Source organism: Lethenteron reissneri, chromosome 58, assembly GCF_015708825.2.
Source record: "Lethenteron reissneri isolate LAM-NWPU_2019-01 chromosome 58, ASM1570882v1, whole genome shotgun sequence".
NCBI lineage: Eukaryota > Metazoa > Chordata > Hyperoartia > Petromyzontiformes > Petromyzontidae > Lethenteron > Lethenteron reissneri.
The window spans coordinates 7,862,088-7,883,790 of record NC_083836.1 but is presented as its reverse complement, the minus strand read 5'-3'; the positions used below and the strand labels follow the sequence as shown (position 1 = coordinate 7,883,790).

At 48.4% G+C, this 21,703-nt stretch overlaps 1 protein-coding gene across 1 annotated transcript in view; it reads right to left on the bottom strand.

Moving 5' to 3' along the window:
• LOC133357617 (schwannomin-interacting protein 1-like) overlaps positions 1–20,956 on the bottom strand; it is a 275,402-nt gene extending 254,446 nt beyond the window's left edge. The window contains 1 exon segment of the mRNA XM_061575655.1: positions 20,732–20,956. Coding sequence (XP_061431639.1) covers positions 20,732–20,770 — 39 coding nt within the window. The 5' untranslated portion in view covers positions 20,771–20,956.
• Positions 20,957–21,703: the final 747 nt, after the last annotated feature.

Here is a 21,703-nt window from a genome sequence, read left to right as displayed (position 1 = left end):
ATGTTAACTACCTCGCCTGGTATACAGGAGATCGTGGATTTGAGGTGGCTAAGAGATGTTAACTACCTCGCCTGGAATACAGGAGGTCGTGGGTTTGAGGTGGCTAAGAGATGTTAACTACATCGCCTGGTATACAGGAGGTCGTGGGTTTGAGGTGGCTAAGAGATGTTAACTACCTCGCCTGGAATACAGGAGGTCGTGGGTTTGAGGTGGCTAAGAGATGTTAACTACCTCGCCTGGTATACAGGAGGTCGTGGGTTTGAGGTGGCTAAGAGATGTTAACTACCTCGCCTGGAATACAGGAGGTCGTGGGTTTGAGGTGGCTAAGAGATGTTAACTACCTCGCCTGGTTTACAGGAGGTCGTGGGTTTGAGGTGGCTAAGAGATGTTAACTACCTCGCCTGGTATACAGGAGGTCGTGGGTTTGAGGTGGCTAAGAGATGTTAACTACATCGCCTGGTATACAGGAGGTCGTGGGTTTGAGGTGGCTAAGATATGTTCACTACCTCGCCTGGTATACAGGAGGTCGTGGGTTTGAGGTGGCTAAGAGATGTTAACTACATCGCCTGGTATACAGGGGGTCGTGGGTTTGAGGTGGCTAAGATATGTTAACTACCTCGCCTGGTATACAGGAGGTCGTGGGTTTGAGATGGCTAAGAGATGTTAACTACCTCGCCTGGTATACAGGAGGTCGTGGGTTTGAGGTGGCTAAGAGATGTTAACTGCATCGCCTGGTATACAGGGGGTCGTGGGTTTGAGGTGGCTAAGATATGTTAACTACCTCGCCTGGTATACAGGAGGTCGTGGGTTTGAGATGGCTAAGAGATGTTAACTACCTCGCCTGGTATACAGGAGGTCGTGGGTTTGAGGTGGCTAAGAGATGTTAACTACCTCGCCTGGTATACAGGAGGTCGTGGGTTTGAGGTGGCTAAGATATGTTAACTACCTCGCCTGGTATACAGGAGGTCGTGGGTTTGAGGTGGCTAAGATATGTTAACTACCTCGCCTGGTATACAGGAGGTCGTGGGTTTGAGATGGCTAAGAGATGTTAACTACCTCGCCTGGTATACAGGAGGTCGTGGGTTTGAGGTGGCTAAGAGATGTTAACTACCTCGCCTGGTATACAGGAGGTCGTGGGTTTGAGGTGGCTAAGAGATGTTAACTACCTCGCCTGGTATACAGGAGGTTGTGGGTTTGAGGTGGCTAAGAGATGTTAACTACCTCGCCTGGTTTACAGGAGGTCGTGGGTTTGAGGTGGCTAAGAGATGTTAACTACATCGCCTGGTATACAGGGGGTCGTGGGTTTGAGGTGGCTAAGATATGTTAACTACCTCGCCTGGTATACAGGAGGTCGTGGGTTTGAGATGGCTAAGAGATGTTAACTACCTCGCCTGGTATACAGGAGGTCGTGGGTTTGAGGTGGCTAAGAGATGTTAACTACATCGCCTGGTATACAGGGGGTCGTGGGTTTGAGGTGGCTAAGAGATGTTAACTACCTCGCCTGGTTACAGGAGGTCGTGGGTTTGAGGTGGCTAAGATATGTTAAACTACCTCGCCTGGTATACAGGAGGTCGTGGGTTTGAGGTGGCTAAAAGATGTTAACTACCTCGCCTGGTATACAGGAGGTCGTGGGTTTGAGGTGGCTAAGAGATGTTAACTACCTCGCCTGGTATACATGAGGTCGTGGGTTTTGAGGTGGCTAAGATATGTTAACTACATCGCCTGGTATACAGGAGGTCGTGGGTTTGAGGTGGCTAAGAGATGTTAACTACCTCGCCTGGTATACATGATGTCGTGGGTTTGAGGTGGCTAAGATATGTTAACTACATCGCCTGGTATACAGGAGGTCGTGGGTTTGAGGTGGCTAAGAGATGTTAACTACCTCGCCTGGTATACAGGAGGTCGTGGGTTTGAGGTGGCTAAGAGATGTTAACTACCTCGCCTGGTATACAGGAGGTCGTGGGTTTGAGGTGGCTAAGAGATGTTAACTACCTCGCCTGGTTTACAGGAGGTCGTGGGTTTGAGGTGGCTAAGAGATGTTAACTACCTCGCCTGGTATACAGGAGGTCGTGGGTTTGAGGTGGCTAAGATATGTTAACTACCTCGCCTGGTATACAGGAGGTCGTGGGTTTGAGGTGGCTAAGAGATGTTAACTACCTCGCCTGGTATACAGGAGGTTGTGGGTTTGAGGTGGCTAAGAGATGTTAACTACCTCGCCTGGTATACAGGAGGTCGTGGGTTTGAGGTGGCTAAGAGATGTTAACTACCTCGCCTGGTATACATGAGGTCGTGGGTTTGAGGTGGCTAAGATATGTTAACTACATCGCCTGGTATACAGGAGGTCGTGGGTTTGAGGTGGCTAAGAGATGTTAACTACCTCGCCTGGTATACATGAGTTCGTGGGTTTGAGGTGGCTAAGATATGTTAACTACATCGCCTGGTATACAGGAGGTCGTGGGTTTGAGGTGGCTAAGAGATGTTAACTACCTCGCCTGGTATACATGAGGTCGTGGGTTTGAGGTGGCTAAGAGATGTTAACTACCTCGCCTGGTATACAGGAGGTCGTGGGTTTGATCCCGACCCTGAAGCCTGCTGTATATGTGAAGTTTGCGTGTCTCTCGCCCCGTGGTCGCGTGGATTTTTCTCCGGGTTTTCCGGGATTTCCCCCCCTCCCCCCCCCACATTTAGAAACATTCGTTTAGAGATTTTTGGTTGCCATGAATTTCCACACGATGACACGCTATGAGCTATCATTTGTAACCCACGTCGCTTCTGAAACGGAGCTATGTAGCTCAGAGGGCCTTAACACAGTCATGAAATCATGCATTCGCATCGACTCATGGTAAGGCCCTTCCTGCAGGGCTCGCACGTGTCTTGTCGAGGCGGCTTCAGTTCGTGTCGAAAGCGCCGGCCCGACTTCTGAGACGTGCAGCACCGCTTCGAGCACATTACTCCCGCTTTAAAGATTTCGTGACTGCAGGGATTCATCTTCTTGGTTCTTTCGGTAAAGTCACGTAGAAGGGAAATAATAAAATAATTAAAATAAAACATTATAAAATAATATAATAAAATAATAAAATAATATTATAACATTTTATAATATAATATATATAATGTTTTATTTTTATTATTTTATTATATCCATTCTACGTGACTTTACCGAAAGAACCAAGAAGATTACTCCCGCTCTTCCCGATCGGCGCTGCCTTCCAGTACGCTTTCGCATCCAGTACAAGTTAGCCACTCTGCTCCATAAAGCTCTGCATGGTCTTGGACCAACGTGCCCGACTGATCTGTCATACGACCGGTTAGTGTATACTCGACGCTCTCCAGATGAGGACCTCCAAATTAATCTTCTTGGTTCTTTCGGTAAAGTCACGTAGAAGGGAAATAATAAAATAATACAAATAAAACATTGTAAAATAATTCTCACGACGTTTCTGCCACAACGCAAGCAGCCGTCCTCAGGTGAAGAACAGGTCTGTCGGGAAGACAGCGTCTGAATGAACACCACCAGGCTTGGCAGCGTATAGTTAAGCTGGGTTGGAGGCGGAAGGGCGCCTTGACAATGGAATTTGCATATCGAAAGAACCAACAAGATGAATCCCTGCAGTCACGAAAGCTTTAAATCGAGACCTCCAAATTGTTTTCCTCAGCCTCGGTTCTTGCGCTCGACGCTGGGTGAGGGTCGATCATTCCCACGCTTTGCCAGAGGGGCATCCGGCACGCTACGGAGCCTCAGTGTTGCTTAGGAGGGGAGTGCAAGACTCACTATTTTCTCACGGCATTAACTCAAACGTCATTTTATTGTCCTTGCATTTTCATTTTTGCGAACAATGTTTGGATACCCCATATTCTTAGGTTTTTTTTCGGTGAAATCACGTAGGTAGAAATTTAAAATTGTAATTAATAAATGTAAAATAAAAATAAAATAATTTGAAAATTTTAAATTAATAATAGTAATATAAAAATAAATAATTAAATTTTAATTTTACTTTTATTAATTTAAATTTAAATTTTTTACCTACGAATATGAATCCTTGCAGTCACGAAAGCTTCAAATCTAGCATTTGGATACCCCCTTGAGTGGAGGTGATATTACATTTAAAATCAACTCGGTTAGGGTTAACTGCTAAAATAAAATAAAAAGTTGACACAGTTTTGGTCAACAAATGTCTCTGGGGGCTCGTGGGACCGCTGAGATGAGCGCTCCCTTTGCGTTCCTGGGTTGTTCGTGATGTTGCTTGGCAATCGGTCCGCAGTGTCGCTCCTAGAGTTACTATATTGTATTGTGGAAAGGCAGAGGTGTGGACTCGAGTCATGTGACTTGGACTCGAGTCAGACTCGAGTCATGAATTTGATGACTTCAGACTCGACTTGGACTTGCATAACAATGACTTTGTCCCACCTCTGTGGAAAGGGGGAGAGAGAGAGAGATAACGTAATATCTCACAATAGCGGGAGAAGGGATGACTCCATGTAAACGCGTTGCCTTGGATTATATTGGTCATCATCCATAACACTGGTCAACAAAAAAAACATTTTTTTTCTGGCCTGGACTTTTGCAGCTGTTTTAGACTAATTTCAGGGTGCTGATTCCAAATCTGATCTCAGATTTGCTCTATCACATCATTTTTATGCTATCGGCATACCCAATTTTCATTGATTTTACCCGAAATTAACTCTGTCACTTATGATTGCAAGTTGTTGCGAGTCAGTGACTGCTTTAGTGTTAAAATATGGTGCTGTATTTTTAGGTTAGCGTGTTTATAATATCATTTTATGTAGATATCCACATTCATTCAATATTTTTCTTCTGCAGTTTTTATTGAAAATGCAATATTTGAGAGACAAAAACTGATGCCAGATTTGGAATCAGCACCCCAAAATTACATTAAAACCGTTGGAATACCTTATGCCAGAAAAAGTGTGTTGACCAGTGTTATAGATGATGATGGGTAATATTGGGAAAGCTGACGTGTTTAACTGATCATCGTCGTCATTATGACCAGAGCCCTCCTGTCACTTCGCCGTGACTTTGGTGTCAGATGTAATACTCCAGGTTTAGTTTAAAGGCGTGGGAGTTTGCCCCGGGCCCCGCACCCCCCCCCCCCCCCCCCCCCCATTCCCGATATGAACAACCCTGATTATTGCAAAGCAAAAATGAAAAAACCTAGACAATTTTACTGCCCTGTGGGAAGACTTATAGATATACCCCCAACTCCCCCCAGGACAACTGCCTCAAAAACGACGACGACGCAGGGACATCCTCATCCGAGCCGAGCCGGGCAGCTTTACCAAGGCGCCGGGGCTGACGGAAGCTCTCGGTCACGTGGCCGCGAAACAGTCTCGAGAAAATCTGCGGCGCATCCGCGAAAACCTCCCTTCGCTGCAAGTAGCTGTTTGGATTAATAACACGCGTACACAGGGCGCTGCGATTCGTGAGAGGGATGGGTGAGTTGAGGTGGTGGTGGTTTTCAAAGTTCATTTATTAGGTATAGCCCTGTGAGCCATTCGGCTCTTGAATCGGGTGCAACCGCAACAAACAAAAAACTAAAACATGAACAAGAAACCATCTTAAAGTGACTATGTGCAAACAGAAAATCCAAAAAAAGACAGCAAAATATTGCAAGAAAAAAATCACCGTACACCAACCCTGTGCAAATATCCCAGTGGGATGCAAGTCAAACAACAACAACTACAAGACAACTTAGATTAAGGCCATCAGTCTAACTCTGTACTACAACAAACAAACATGGCCAAACCAAAAAACTTTTCGAAAATCACCAAAATAAAGCCATAAAAGCAATGAAACAGTGCAGGTCATAGGAACTGTGGTGGTGGTGGGGCGAGGTTTTTGTTTGCTCTTCAAGGCCATGTAGAAGAGTGATGGGTGGCAATCGACTCATCGCGTCGAAGCCGCGAGCTGCACGTGGAGGCGTGGGACCCGCTGGTGGAGTCCCTCGAGCCCTCGGCCTGATGGAGGAGTTGGTGGGGGGGGGGGGGCCTCAGTGGAGCCCATTGACGACGGCCTGCTCTGTTTGTTCCGTTGACAAAAAAAATAGAAACCCACCCAGCGCATCCAGAATTTCACTCAAGTCTGGTGTGGACCAATCAGTTTCAAGGACAATGCATATATTATCAGAGTGTTTCGATTTCAATTTCGATTTAAAGCTTTCGTGACTGCAGGGATTCGTCTTGTTGGTTCTTTCGGTAAAGTCATGTAGACGGGAAATAATAAAATAATAAAAATAAAACATAATAAAATTATCAGAATGTGTTTTTGTTTGCATTCTAACCACAAGCATTGTGGTTAATGCAGACACGATTCCTTGTAAAATGTTTCAGTGTGGTGTTTTAACAATCTTAACACCTGTTTCGTTACCAGAAAAAAATGGGGAAACCCCTATTATCTATTGCAACTGCCCCGCTAAAATATCACGAGAAATGACAGCGTGCTTTGCACGTCGAGATGACATCACCGTTCCGTGGCGCGCCAAGTCTCGGTCGTGCGACTCTGAATTGTTCACGCGAAGTGCGCGGAGCCACACGCCACGTGATCAGCCTGCAGGGTCACGTGTTCGTCATAACACCCTGGGGGGCCGCTACATCGCAGGCAGCGGTCGCCGTTAAATGATTGGGGGGGGGGGGGTCAGCTGATCGCATTCGCTCGCTCCACGAACTTCTATTCCCCGTCTCCACTCTCGTCCTCGAATCTCATTCCACCGCATCCGTCCATCCTCACCCTCGGTCTCCCACTACTCCTTATGCCCAACTGATTGCATCTCCACAACGCAACTCATTGCATCTCCACAACGCAACTCATTGCATCTCCACAATGCAACTCATTGCATCTCCACAACGCAACTCATTGCATCTCCACAACGCAACTGATTGCATCTACACAACGCAACTAATTGCATCTCCACAACGCAACTCCTTGCATCTCCACAACGCAACTCATTGCATCTCCACAACGCAACTGATTGCATCTCCACAACGCAACTCATTGCATCTCCACAACGCAACTCATTGCATCTCCACAACGCAACTCATTGCATTTCCACAACGCAACTCATTGCATCTCCACAACGCAACTGATTGCATCTCCACAACGCAACTGATTGCATCTCCACAACGCAACTCATTGCATCTCCACAACGCAACTCATTGCATCTCCACAACGCAACTTATTGCATCTCCACAACGCAACTCCTTGCATCTCCACAACGCAACTCATTGCATCTCCACAACGCAACTCATTGCATCTCCACAACGCAACTCCTTGCATCTCCACAACGCAACTCATTGCATCTCCACAACGCAACTGATTGCATCTCCACAACGCAACTCATTGCATCTCCACAACGCAACTCATTGCATCTCCACAACGCAACTCATTGCATCTCCACAACGCAACTCATTGCATTTCCACAACGCAACTCATTGCATCTCCACAACGCAACTGATTGCATCTCCACAACGCAACTCATTGCATCTCCAACAACGCAACTCCTTGCATCTCCACAACGCAACTCATTGCATCTCCACAACGCAACTCATTGCATCTCCACAACGCAACTCCTTGCATCTCCACAACGCAACTCATTGCATCTCCACAACGCAACTGATTGCATCTCCACAACGCAACTCATTGCATCTCCACAACGCAACTCATTGCATCTCCACAACGCAACTCATTTCATCTCCACAACGCAACTCATTGCATTTCCACAACGCAACTCATTGCATCTCCACAACGCAACTCCTTGCATCTCCACAACGCAACTCATTGCATCTCCACAACGCAACTGATTGCATCTCCACAACGCAACTCATTGCATCTCCACAACGCAACTGATTGCATCTCCACAACGCAACTCATTGCATCTCCACAACACAACTCATTGCATCTCCACAACGCAACTTATTGCATCTCCACAACGCAACTGATTGCATCTTATTTGTTTCTTCTCGACAGGCCAAAACCATCATCGCCTCGCTACGATTCTCGTGGGTGAAAGTAACCCCGGCTGAAGAAAAAAAACCACTACGATGCTTGGAACTTAAAATTCCAGTTAGAACGATAGTATTTGAGGTTTTAAGAGTCGTGTTTTCTTTGTTTCCCTTCTGCCACCAATCATCCCTCTTTCCCCCTCTCCTCGCCTCGTACGAGACACACGGTCCGTCTTCTCCTGTCTGGTGCCCACACAACCCCGCATCACCCGCTCCGCTTTGCCCACTCAGCTCTTTGCTTTCTTCGGGCCAAAATCAACTCTCATCCGAGCGCTGCTTTTGCAGAGCGAGCGAGAGAGAGAGAAAGTGTGGGGCAAAGCCGCCGTGCTCACGCTCCGATGCGCGAATCAATAAAAGTTTCAACATTCGCGGTGCGCTTTTTCTTTTCTTTTCAGCGGCGTACGGACAACATCAGCCGGTTAACAACGAGGAACGAGGGGTAATTAAGACGCAGTAATGAATAACGAGAGCCGGGGGAGCGGCAGGTTGGGGAGGGATGCAGGTATCCATCGCAGACGCCGAGATCGTTCGTTCCGTTAGCGCGGGCGAGTCGGGGAAAATGATCCGTGACGCGCGCGTTTCCATTAAACGCGTCCCCAGCGAATCGAGCCGCTTTTGGAGGCCCAATGTCCCCGTCGCAGGGACGCGACGCGAAATTGGGAACAAGGCTGCCGAGCGCTCGCCGACTCAGCCTTGAAAAGCCACGTGCTCACACTTGGCAGGTCGCATCCGTGGAAGCTGGACGTAAGCGCACACTGCTCGTGTAGGTGCCCGAGATGTTAACTGCCTCGCCTGGTATACAGGAGGCCGTCGAATTCTAGATTTGAAGCTTTCGTGACTGCAAATATTCATAAGTAAAAAAATTTAATACAAATTAATAAAAGTAAAATAAAAATAAAATAAAAATCACGACGATTCGGAGGCAACACAAGCTTCCGTCTTCAGGTCGGAACCGTCACAGCACGCTTGCTGTATCAAGTAAATGAGAGATTCCAAGAGATACTACCCCGTATATATACTGGTTGAGGGGGGGGGGGCAGGAACGGCCCACTTTTTTATTATTATGGTAAGGTGCGGCTTGAGACTACGGCTAGTCTACATAACAAAGGACTGAGCCTTTATTATGATATTATTTTTATTTTACTTTTATTCATTTTAATGTTTTTACCTACGTGACTTTACCGAAAAAACCTAAGAATAGGAGGTCGTCGGTTCGATCCCGACCCTGACGCCTGCTGCTGTGGATTTGGAGTTTGCGTGTCTCTCTATCTACCTCCCGTGGTCGCGTGGATTTTTCTCCGGGTCCCCCGGGTTTTCCCCTCTACAATTAGAAACGTGCGTTTAGAGTGTTTGGCTGCTATAAATGTCCACGTGATGATAAGCCACTTCGTTGAGCAATCATTTGTGGCCAGGTCACTTAAGAAAAAAAATCGATGTAGTTCAGTGGACATTACCTGCTAAAAAAAATCTGTGTTAGTTTATAGTTTTAACATTAACCCGTGGGTTCTTTTTTGCAGGCAATATTACAATTGACAATATGATTTGGGGTGAGGCCACATAACCAACTGAACATATCTGTCACTAAGACCCTCCGCGACCCAACACAGCCAAACAAATGACACCATTGTCAAGCGTGCAAGCCCTTGACAAACGTGCCAATTATTCGTTTGAGCTCACCGGTAAGTTGAACAACGATTACCACTACCAACATGTAGCAAAATCGGCGGTGTGAATGGTTTTTCCAGTTTACTGCGCGGTATTGGCCCTGGTAGCAAGGAACGAAATGGGGGCCTATGTCAAATCCACCCCTCCACCCCCAGGGGCTTGCCCCTTGTGGCTCTATGGTCGCTTGCTTGCGGACAGTAGTTTTAAAAAAAAAGAGTAAATCTGAAACGTAACTTAACGTAGAGGATAGCGTAATTAAATATGGCAGGGAATTAATGGGTCATTGTGCAATGTCTTGGTGACGACAAAATGTACAGCAGTCAAACTGCGTTTCGATTTAAAGCTTTCGTGACTGCAGGGATTCATCTTCTTGGTTCTTTCGGTAAAGTCACGTAGAAGGGAAATAATAAAATAATAAAAATGTATATTATTATGTTTTATTATTAAAAAACAACGAAACAATGGGTCTTCTTGATAATTTTTCTTACCCTTCTACCTGGCAACAAAACTGACACCTTTTTAACAAGGAGTCATGTTTACATAGACCACAATACCTGCAGTTATAATGCAAACTGTCCTTGAAGTTGATTGGTTTAAGATTGGTCTATGTAAACATGACTCCTTGTAAAAAAAGGTGTCAGTTTTGTTGCCAGATAGAAGGGTAAAAAAACAATTATCATTTTTTTTACTGCCAAATGAGGTTCCAATGGTGTAAATGCTTACCCCGAGCTCTCATACTCTGATGGTGCATTGTCTTTGAGTTGTGCGCCTTTTGGCGTCATCTGTTCCAACCCATGTGAGACTAGGCTCTAAGGAAAGCTGTCTCGGGTGTGGACCAATCAACTTCAAGGACAGTGCACATTATCAGAGTTATGTTTTTTGTTTGCATTATGACTGCAGGTATTGTGGTCAATGTAAACATGACTCCTCGTAAAAAAAGGTGTCAGTTTTGTTGCCAGATAGAAGGGTAAAAAAACAATTATTATATTTTTTACTGGCAAATGAGGTTCCAATGGTGTAAATGCTTACCCCGAGCTCTCATACTCTGATGGTGCATTGTCTTTGAGTTGTGCGCCTTTTGGCGTCATCTGTTCCAACCCATGTGAGACTAGGCTCTAAGGAAAGCTGTCTCGGGTGTGGACCAATCAACTTCAAGGACAATGCACATTATCAGAGTTGTTTTTTGTTTGCATTATGACTGCAGGTATTGTGGTCTATGTAAACATGACTCCTTGTAAAAAAAAGGTGTCAGTTTTGTTGCCAGATAGAAGGGTAAAAAATCAATTATCATATTTTTTACTGGCAAATGAGATTCCAATGGTGTGAATGGCTCTTCTTCTTTGAAAGGTTTTCGTACCCCTGCCCTCGGCTTCTCCAGCCCACTGGGCCACAATGCAGTGGGCACTGCCCGCGCGCTCGATAACCTCCTCGCGGCACGCGCGATGCCTCTCAAGGGTACCTCTATCGCCCTCTTCGCGGAGTAGATGGACCGCGTTTGTGTTCCGCGCCGTGACTCAGAGTGGAGGGGGGAGGGGGGGCAGGAGGAGTGATGTTCTGGAAGTGCTAGAGAGATGGTTGACTTCTTGTGAATTATAATATTGTCGAATATTTAGAAGGATGAGTGTCTGTTGTGAATTCTAATATTGTAGAATTGCTAGAGGGTTGGGTTACTGTTGTGAATTCTAATATTGTAGAATAGCTAGAGGGATGGGTGACTTGTGTATTCTAATATTGTAGAATAGCTAGACGCATGGGTGACTGTTGTGAATTATAATATTGTAGAATAGCTCGAGAGATGTGTGACTTGTGTATTCTAATATTGTAGAATAGCTAGACGCATGGGTGACTGTTGTGAATTATAATATTGTAGAATAGCTCGAGAGATGTGTGTCTGTTGTGAATTCTATTATTGTAGAAGGGCTAGATGGATGTGTGTCTGTTGTGAATTATAATTAAGTAGAATAGCTAGAGGGATGGGCGATTGTTGTGAATTATAATTATTGTTCGATAAGGGTTATAATGCGGATATTTGGCATGACTATATTCAAAGCAATTACTCACAGTTACTACTGTCCATATATCCAAAATAGCGAGGCTGCATCACTATATGAATTCCAAAATGTGTGTGAATCCAATTCAATAACGCATTGGGACATCCGGGTCTCGGGGTGGTCGCTATGTTTGTGGGGAAAGTGGCGTTTGACCAGGCATCTGCTCAGTGTAAACTGCATGCACACGATACATCGTGTGTGAGACATTGGGACGAGGAGGCAAAATACGTTTCACTAAGCTCTACCCTGGCGTTAAGTGGGTTTATGAATTGTGTTTTCAAACAGCGTGAATCGCATTCACTCATGCCAACCATTTTCGGCCACGTTATGAAACAATGGGCCACAGACTGCCGGATGTGAATTCTAACGGTGATCTATACGGGCTAGAAATGTGAATCATGTTTTCGCAAAAAGATACACAGCATTGTAAAGTCTGTGCTTACGACTATAACTATCTGAAAAGAACCATCGTCGAATTTGGCCCACCAAAAATGATTTATCTATTTCAGAATATTTATTAATATTTTGGATCAATCCGATGAGATGTACAACTCTTTCTCACAGATGTCAAATAGGGGCAGGTCAGAATATTACAACAACAACAACTAATAATAGCAAAACACGATTATGACTGCAAATCATAGGCAAGGTTGACAAATCGCTTACACATATATACAAATAAAACTAAACTAAGTTTTTTTTTATCTTGTCGTAGTGAAAGCAATTACCACAGTACTTGACGCAATGTAGAATGTCAGGCTGACCTTGCCCTATGATAATCGGTCTGGCTCATGGGGAAGGGTTAGCCTGATACACATTGCTTCAAGTACCGTGGTAAATGCTTTCACACAATGTGTAAACTCATCATCAGTGAACCAAGTCGTTTGTCTCCCATGGCATCTGATTAAAAAGCCGATACAAAGCGGACAAGAACCGCTGCCGGTTACTGGCATTAATTAATATTCCCGGCAGCAGTTTGCATCACCGCATGGAGTATTAGAATACAAATTAAATAACTACAACGGGAGACACGTCGGACGATGGTTTCAACCCTCGCATTCCCACACACAACAACAACAACGACGACAACAACAACGAATCAGTTCTGTATTTTCTCAGCCATACCTGCAGGAATCCGTTGGCAAGGTGACTAGGAGATGTTAACTCCCTCGCATGGTCTACAGGAGGTCGTGGGTTCGATCCCGACCCTGACTCCTGCTGCTGTATATTTGGAGTTTGCGTGTCTCTCTCTCATCATCATCATCATCACGGTGGCTAAGAGATGTTAACTCCCTCGCCTGGTCTACAGGAGGTCGTGGGTTCGATCCCGAACCTGACTCCTGCTGCTGTATATTTGGAGTTTGCGTGTCTCTCTCATCATCATCACGGTGGCTAGGAGATGTTAACTCCCTCGCCTGGTCTACAGGAGGTCGGGGGTTCGATCCCGACCCTGACTCCTGCTGCTGTATATTTGGAGTTTGCGGTGTCTCCCTCTCATCATCATCACGGTGGCTATGAGATGTTAACTCCCTCGCCTGGTCGACAGGAGGTCGTGGGTTCGATCCCGACCCTGACTCCTGCTGCTGTATATTTGGAGTTTGCGTGCCTCTCTCATCATCATCACGGTGGCTAGGAGATGTTAACTACCTCGCCTGGTATGCATGAGGTCGTGACTTCGATCCCGACCGTGACATCTGCTGCTGTATATGTGGAGTTTGCGGTTTCTCTCTCTTCCAGTGGTCGTGTGGATTTTTTTCTCCAGGCCCTCCACATTTAGAATGAACATCACGCGTTTAGAGCATTTGGCTGCCGTTATAAATTTCCACACGATGATGATAAACCACTTCGTTGAGCTATCATTAGTGGCCAAGTATTTTCTGAAACAAGCACGCAAGCAAGCAAGCAAGCGAACTTAATATAAAGGATTTAATAAGTATAACCCGTAAAAACAAAGTTTTTCACTCTAAATCCTTTATATGCGTGGCGGCTAGAGTCCTCTCGTCCTCTGGCTTGAGATGGCTGCCACCTATGGGTCAAATGATTGTCTGCCAGTATTAAGCAATTGGTAATTAAATATTTAATTTGTTTTCCCTAAACAGTGTAAAATTTTGGGGAAAAATTTCACGAACATTAATTGTCTCGCACAACGAGTCTGTGTGCAAAATGTCAGCTCGATTGGATCACGGGAAGTGGGTTAAAAAACGACCGAAAGATTTGCACGGTCGTAAGCAAGCAAGCAAGCACGCAAGCAAGCAAGCAAGCGAACTTAATATAAAGGATTTAAAAAGAGCTGCATTGCTTGTAAAATAACAATAATAAAATTGCTGAAAGTTTAGTTTATATTGAGAGGTAGCAGGTGGAACACGGGGAAGGTTCGCGGGTTTTGCTGACCTCGTTTGAACTCTCAAGAAAGTCAGTGGACTTGGGCAGGTCACGTGGCTTGAATAAGCGACGATGCGGGCGCGATGGTCAAGACTGATGACGGAGTGGCAGCCAAGGAATGGAACGCGTCCGAAAGGGCCTCCACCGAGGAGATAGGGCGATGAAATCAGCTCGCGTGCAGGTGCTAAGGGGCCGTCCATAAATGACGTCACGCGATTTTGGACGATTTTTCACCCCCCCCCCCCCTCGTCACACGGCGTCATAAAAAGTCTGACCCCCCCCTCAAATATGACGTCACAAAGCTATGTTTCAAATCGCTTTAAACTATTGTCATTGTAGTGCGTATTTAATGTGGCGCTGCACTCTGATGTTGTAGGAGAAAACATTTATTAAAACGTCTATTTAATTCAGTAGAACGTGTTGTCTATATTTATTTAAAGTTGCGCATTTTGATGTGACGTCACATTTCTCAACCCCCCGCCCCCTCGTCACACATCGTCACACATCGTCACAAATGTCTGACCCCCCCTCCCCCCTAGGTGCGTGACGTCATTTATGGACGGCCCCTAAGCGGATTGCGGGGGTACGCTTCATCCAGCAGTGGATTGCTCGTGTCTGCTGATAAATTACGTGCAGTGAACGTATTGATTGCTAACGCTGGCAAGGAGATGCCACGTAAAATACAAATATCTACAGTATCACCTTAACAGGCTGTTGGGGCAGGTGATGTTTGCGAGCACCTATTAAGGCCGATACTGCACACGAGGGGATTGGTGGCCAGCGCTATGCCTGGCCGCCTTTGCCTTCCCACTGCTGTTTACACACCGCACCAGGTACTCATTTACGGCTGAGTCTACCTATGGGAGACCCAGGACGGGTTCAAATATCCGCCACTGTCATTGGTCGTGAGCGGGAATCGAACGTGGGTTTTAACAGATTCATAGCATAATGCGCTAACCACTACACCACGGCTGCCCGACAGCACACCACACACAAAGGAAAAGACAAAGATCCCCCGTATAGCCTGAACAGACTATTGAGGCAAGTGCTGTTAGCGAGCACCTATGAAGGCCGGCACGGCACACGAGGGGGTGGGTTGGCCAGCACCACGCCCGGTCACCTTTGTCTCCACAGCGGCGATGTTTACACACCGCACCAGGTACTCATTTGAGGCTGAGTCGACCTAGGGGAGGGCCCAGGACCGGTTCAAATAATCGTCACCGGTGTTAGCCGCGAGCAGGAATCGAACTCGGGTAGCCAGGTTCGTAGCGCTAACCACTACACTACCGCTCCGCACACACACAGAGACACACACGCGTGAGTCGTGAGATGCGCGCGTGTGTGTACGTTGCGCCATCAATCATCATCAGCCGCCACCGCCGCATTTGCTGACGGCACAGCCTCGTGTGCAACCAACGTCCGCGTTCAGCAAGAGACCAGAGGGGGGGTGGGGGTTGTCCATTGGCGAGCCCTCACGTTTGTCAATTAGCAGCCATTCACTCAATGCGCGTGTGGTTACCACCACCACCACAATCATCGCCGCCGCGGTGACGCAAGATAGTCGTGCTGCACCGATGAGCGGTCGCCGTGCGATTGCGTCACAAGTTGGGAGCGCGACGTCGCCACGTGCTTGGGTTTACTCGACGGAGGTCATTTGCGAGGACTGTAAAATGAAACGTCGGACTCGAATTGTAAACGTTGCGGGTTTACTCTCCAACACGCCGGTGTGGCTGTACTCGTAACGAATTGGCACGTTCTGTTTGCGTGACAACCCTTACTAGTTGGCTGTGTCGGGTGGTGGCGGGTTTAACGACACATTTATCATTTTTACGCAATCTCACCCAAAAACCTCTTCTGTGGATACTGCAAAAAGCCCAACATTTGGAGAAACCTTTATGGCCTTGACGCCGACACACATTGGGCTCATAGAGGCACTAAACAACGCCACGTGACGTTCAATGGTCGCCGTGACGCAGACGGCGCGTGCCATTTACGGTCACACAGCACGAAGCGGCGTCATTGACCGGGGCGGCCCCATTGACCTCGGGGTTCGAACCGCGCGCCGCTGCAACGAGCGGCGAACGCGGCACCGCTCGTGACCTCCCACAGAGCAACCTCTCGGTTTCAATCTCCGCACATCACACACACGCGCACTCTGCAGTACGAACCAGAAGCAAGAATATTTCTACCCGAGGAATCCGATGAGCTATGAAGGGTTTTGTTTTTTTCTCTCACAGATGTCCAGTAAGGGGGCGGGTCATCGCACGGCGGTCATAGGCGGCCATCTCCTAAACCAGTGGACAACTGAGAAGAGCCCAGAGCGCGACCAATCTCACACCGCGGACCGCATAGCAAGGGCCACAGTGTACTGTGTGGGTCTCTGTGCGAAGCTGTGGTGCTCTGTGTGAGTCTCTGGGGCTCTGTGCGAAGCTGTGAGGCTCTGTGCGAGTCTTTGGGTCTCTGTGCGAATCTGTGATGCTCTGTGTGAGTCTATGGGTCTCTGTGCGAAGCTGTGATGCACTGTGTGAGTCTCTGGGGCTCTGTGCGAATCTGTGATGCTCTGTGTGAGTCTATGAGTCTCTGTGCGAAGCTGTGATGCACTGTGTGAGTCTTTGGGTCTCTGTGCGAATCTGTGATGCTCTGTGTGAGTCTATGGGTCTCTGTGCGAATCTGTGAGGCTCTGTGTGAGTCTCGGGGGCTCTATGCGAAGCTGTGATGCTCTGTGTGAGTCTCTGGGTCTCTGTGCGAATCTGTGATGCTCTGTGTGAGTCTATGGGTCTCTGTGCGAAGCTGTGAGGCTCTGTGTGAGTCTCTGGGTCTCTGTGCGAAGCTGTGAGGCTCTGTGTGAGTCTCTGGGTCTCTGTGCGAATCTGTGAGGCTCTGTGTGAGTCTATGGGTCTCTGTGCGAATCTGTGATGCTCCGTGTGAGTATATGGGTCTCTGTGCGAAACTGTGAGGCACTGTGTGAGTCTCTGGGTCTCTGTGCGAATCTGTGAGGCTCTGTGCGAGTCTTTGGGTCTCTGTGCGAAGCTGTGAGGCACTGTGTGAGTCTCTGGGTCTCTGTGCGAATCTGTGAGGCACTGTGTGAGTCTCTGGGTCTCTGTGCGAATCTGTGAGGCTCCGTGTGAGTCTCTGGGTCTCTGTGCGAATCTGTGAGGCTATGTGTGAGTCTCTGGGTCTCTGTGCGAATCTGCGAGGCTCTGTGTGAGTCTCTGGGTCTCTGTGCGAATCTGTGAGGCTCCGTGTGAGTCTCTGGGTCTCTGTGCGAATCTGTGAGGCTCTGTGTGAGTCTATGGGTCTCTGTGCGAATCTGTGAGGCTCCGTGTGAGTCTCTGGGTCTCTGTGCGAATCTGTGATGCACCGTGTGAGTCTCTGGGTCTCTGTGCGAATCTGTGATGCTCCGTGTGAGTCTTTGGGTCTCTGTGCGAATCTGTGATGCTCTGTGTGAGTCTATGGGTCTCTGTGCGAATCTGTGAGGCTCTGTGTGAGTCTCTGGGTCTCTGTGCGAATCTGTGATGCTCTGTGTGAGTCTATGGGTTTCTGTGCGAATCTGTGAGGCTCTGTGTGAGTATCTGGGTCTCTGTGCGAAGCTGTGAGGCACCGTGTGAGTCTCTGGGTCTCTGTGCGAAGCTGTGAGACTCCGTGTGAGTCTCTGGGTCTCTGTGCGAATCTGTGATTCTCTGTGTGAGTCTCTAGGTCTCTGTGCGAATCTGTGAGACTCCGTGTGAGTCTCTGGGTCTCTGTGCGAATCTGTGAGGCTCTGTGTGAGTCTCTGGGTCTCTGTGCGAATCTGTGAGACTCCGTGTGAGTATCTGGGTCTCTGTGCGAATCTGTGAGGCTCTGTGTGAGTCTATGGGTCTCTGTGCGAATCTGTGAGGCACTGTGTGAGTCTCTGGGTCTCTGTGCGAATCTGTGATGCTCTGTGTGAGTCTATGGATCTCTGTGCGAATCTGTGATGCTCTGTGTGAGTCTATGGGTCTCTGTGCGAATCTGTGAGGCTCTGTGTGAGTCTATGGGTCTCTGTGCGAATCTGTGATGCTCTGTGTGAGTCTATGGGTCTCTGTGCGAATCTGTGAGACTCCGTGTGAGTATCTGGGTCTCTGTGCGAATCTGTGATGCTCTGTGTGAGTCTATGGGTCTCTGTGCGAATCTGTGACGCTCCGTGTGAGTCTTATGAGTCTCTGTGTGCGTTTATGCTTCTCCATGCGCGTTTTATATCTCAAACCCATGCACCGCATAGTGACGGCCACTGCCCGCTTCATTCATCTATTGGTCTCTGTGCGAATCTATGAGGCTCTCTGGGAGTCGACGGGTCTCTATGCGAGTCTACACCTCGCACCATGGACAGCTCCATTCCACTCTGGCATTGCATCTGCGTGAGCCTACGGGGGGTCTCTCCGTAAGGCAATGAATCTCCACGTGAGTCGAAATCTCAAACCCCCCACACCACTCGCCCGCTCCCATCACCCACCAGCGGCGTTTCAGACATTCAACGCGAGGCGACTCCTGCGTCCGCTCTCATATCGCACGAGGATGGTTTGTGCTCGCAGAGTGCCAACGCTCTACCCGGGGGGGGGGGGGGTGTCAATCGATTGGAAACACAAATACCTCGCCAAGGAGCATAAACCATCACGCGGATTCCGGTCATCCTCGTAGCAGCAGTCGCAGCAGCAGCGGCAGCGGAGGAGGCTTCTGGCTAAACCGTCGGACAACGGCGGCAGTCACCGCATCGCGCAGCGCTTTCGGATGCGCTTCTGTGGCCGTCTGGAACGCTCTTCCCTTCCGATATTAGGAAGTCACTGGGAGCTATGCACTTTTATATCATCATCCAGATTGAATAACTCATTTCTTTAGAACTCCTTTTTGCGTTCAGATTATTATCCTCCCCCCCCCGCCATGCCTCCGATTAGCGTCGTTGGCTACGCACAGCGCAAAATAAGTTCAACACCCATGCATAGTGCCATTCTTATTCTTTGGGTCTTTCGGTGAAGTCACGTAGATATGTTCAAAGAAAATAACAAACCTACGAACCTATCCACGTGACATTAACGAAAGACCCCAAAGAATATGAATTCCTGCAGTCACGAAAGATTTAAGTCAAGATTTAATGCAATTCTTATTCTTCTGGGGAATAACAACGGAGTGGAAGCCTGAGAGTAGAAGACGTCCGATGGGAACGGCCACCGAGGAGATGGAGCGATCAAATTGCGTGTAGGTACCGGGATGGATGACTACATCGTAGGATCGGCAGGTGGCTACGGATTGCGGAGGCTTTCATCCAGCAGTGGACTGGCCATGGCTAACAATGATGTAATTAGTGGTTAAGTTACAGAACACGTACTCGTATATTCGAATACGCTTGTTTCGAATTTCAGATTCCCAGCCCTTGTAGAACAGCACCGGAATGCACACCGGTCACTCAGATCCATAGCCACTCGAGAAGATAATTAACAAGTATAACCCGTAAAAACAAAGTGTTTCACTCTAAATCCTTTATATGCGTGGCGGCTAGAGTCCTCTCGTCCTCTGGCTTGAGATGGCTGCCACCTATGGGTCAGATGATTGTCTGCCACCATTAAGCAATTGGTAATTAAATATGTATTTATTTTACCTAAAAAGTGTACAATTTTGGGAATTTTTTTTCACGAACAATAATTGTCACGCACAACGAGTCTGTGTGGAAAATGTCAGCCCGATTGGATCACAGGAAGTGGGTTAAAAAACGACCGAAAGATTTGCACGGTCCTAAGCAAGCAAGCAAGCACGCGAACTTAATATAAAGGATTTAAAAATCACTGCAGTCACTCGGCTCTTTAGCCCTTCTAAGAATACCATTACATCATACATCAGTCACTCAGATCGTTGCGTCCTCTCGAACTCTATCACTAACATAAATCTGCCCACTCGCTCGCTCACTCACTCACGGTAATGTGCATTACATAGACTCAGCGGAGTTCCACTGATAGAACAACACGATTTCTCCGCGGTAGAGTAATTATGCGCTGACACACACACAGAGGCACGTAGATTGTGTGAATGCAGAGGAATGTTACCGTCACGCTGCCAGCACGGCCAACAGTGTTGCACAGCTGAATGCAGCTCACCCGCTGTTTACAACGATCTGGGGAAAGTGCGGTTAGCGAGCACCTATTAAGGTTGGGGGAATGTGTAACCAACACACTGCACCGAGTAGTTTTACAAGGCTGAGTCGACCTAGGGGAGGCCCAGCACCGTTGCAGATGATGGCCACTGATGTTGGCCGTGAGCGGGAATCGAACCCGGGTCCGCTGGATTCATAGTGCAGCGCGCTAACCGATTACACTACGTACGGTGCGAACGAAGTCCAACTATACATACAAAGATCCCCCGCTATAGCCTGAACAGACTGTTGGGGAAAGTGCTGTTAGCGAGCACCTATGAAGTCCGGCACGGCACACGAGGCAGCGATTGGCCACTGCCCGGCCGCCTTTGTCTCCCCAGCGCTGATATTTTACACAACCACACCAGGGTACTCATTTGAGGCTGAGTCGACCTAGGGGTAGACCCATGAGCGGTTCAGACAAATCGAAACGCATCCACGCACGTGCGCACACACTCGCACAACCCGCACGACAAACCTGCTTCTCGTAATTGGCGATGTTCACGGAGAATCCCATTGCTCGATCGGTGGCAAATCGGTCGCTGTAGCTGGAAGTCGTCTTCGTCGTCGTCGTCGTCTTCGTCGTCGGCGTTCCCTGCCTCGATGTCGCTCGTCGCTGTCGTTGCTGCCCGGGCGCCGCTCTCCACTCTCGCTCGATCCGCTCCGCTCGGCTCTGCGCGCGCTGCTGAATGCAGTGCGCGAGGAATTCTTCCGCCGTTCTGACGATCAACTGCGCGCGCGCGCGTGCGCGTGTGTGTAGGCGCGTGCGTGCGCGTGCGTGCGCGCGTGTGTGTGTGTAGTGACGTGGGGGGGAGGGGGAGCGGTGGCTCAGCGGTTAGCGCGCTGCCGCGCTACGAATCCGGCGACCCCCCGGGGTCGATTCCGGCTCTCGGCCGCCAATAACGGTGACGTTATCTGAACCTGGTTCTCGGGCCTCCACTAGGTCAACTCAGCCTCAAATGAGTAACCTTGCGCGGGGCGTAAACATCCCCTCCCGGGGAGACAAAGGCGGCCGGGCGTGGTGCTGGTCACGCACCCCCTCTCGTGTGCCGTTCCGGCCTTCATCTGTCAAACAGCACTCGCCCCGAGCAGTCTGCTGAGGCTACACGGGTGAATCTTTGTCTTTGCCTCGATGGGGACACGGCACGCATGCACACGCATGCACACGCCTGCACACAGAGCGCTATAAATATGAACGGGGCCCGGGACACGCGGGGGCCGTGCCGTTCCGCCGGGTGCGGGGAGAGAGGAGGGAGAGAGGAGACGCGATCGATGTCTGCGCGCGCCTGTGAAGGATGGTGCACTGGTGGTGTTAATGGTTTGAACGCGCTGGAATTCCAATGCAAGAGATTCGATCTCCAGGCGCGGTATGTGACAGCAATGGTCACAGGGCTCCGTAAATTTCCTCCGCAGCCGCATCTGTGCACCAATCGGTAAGATAAAAATTAGC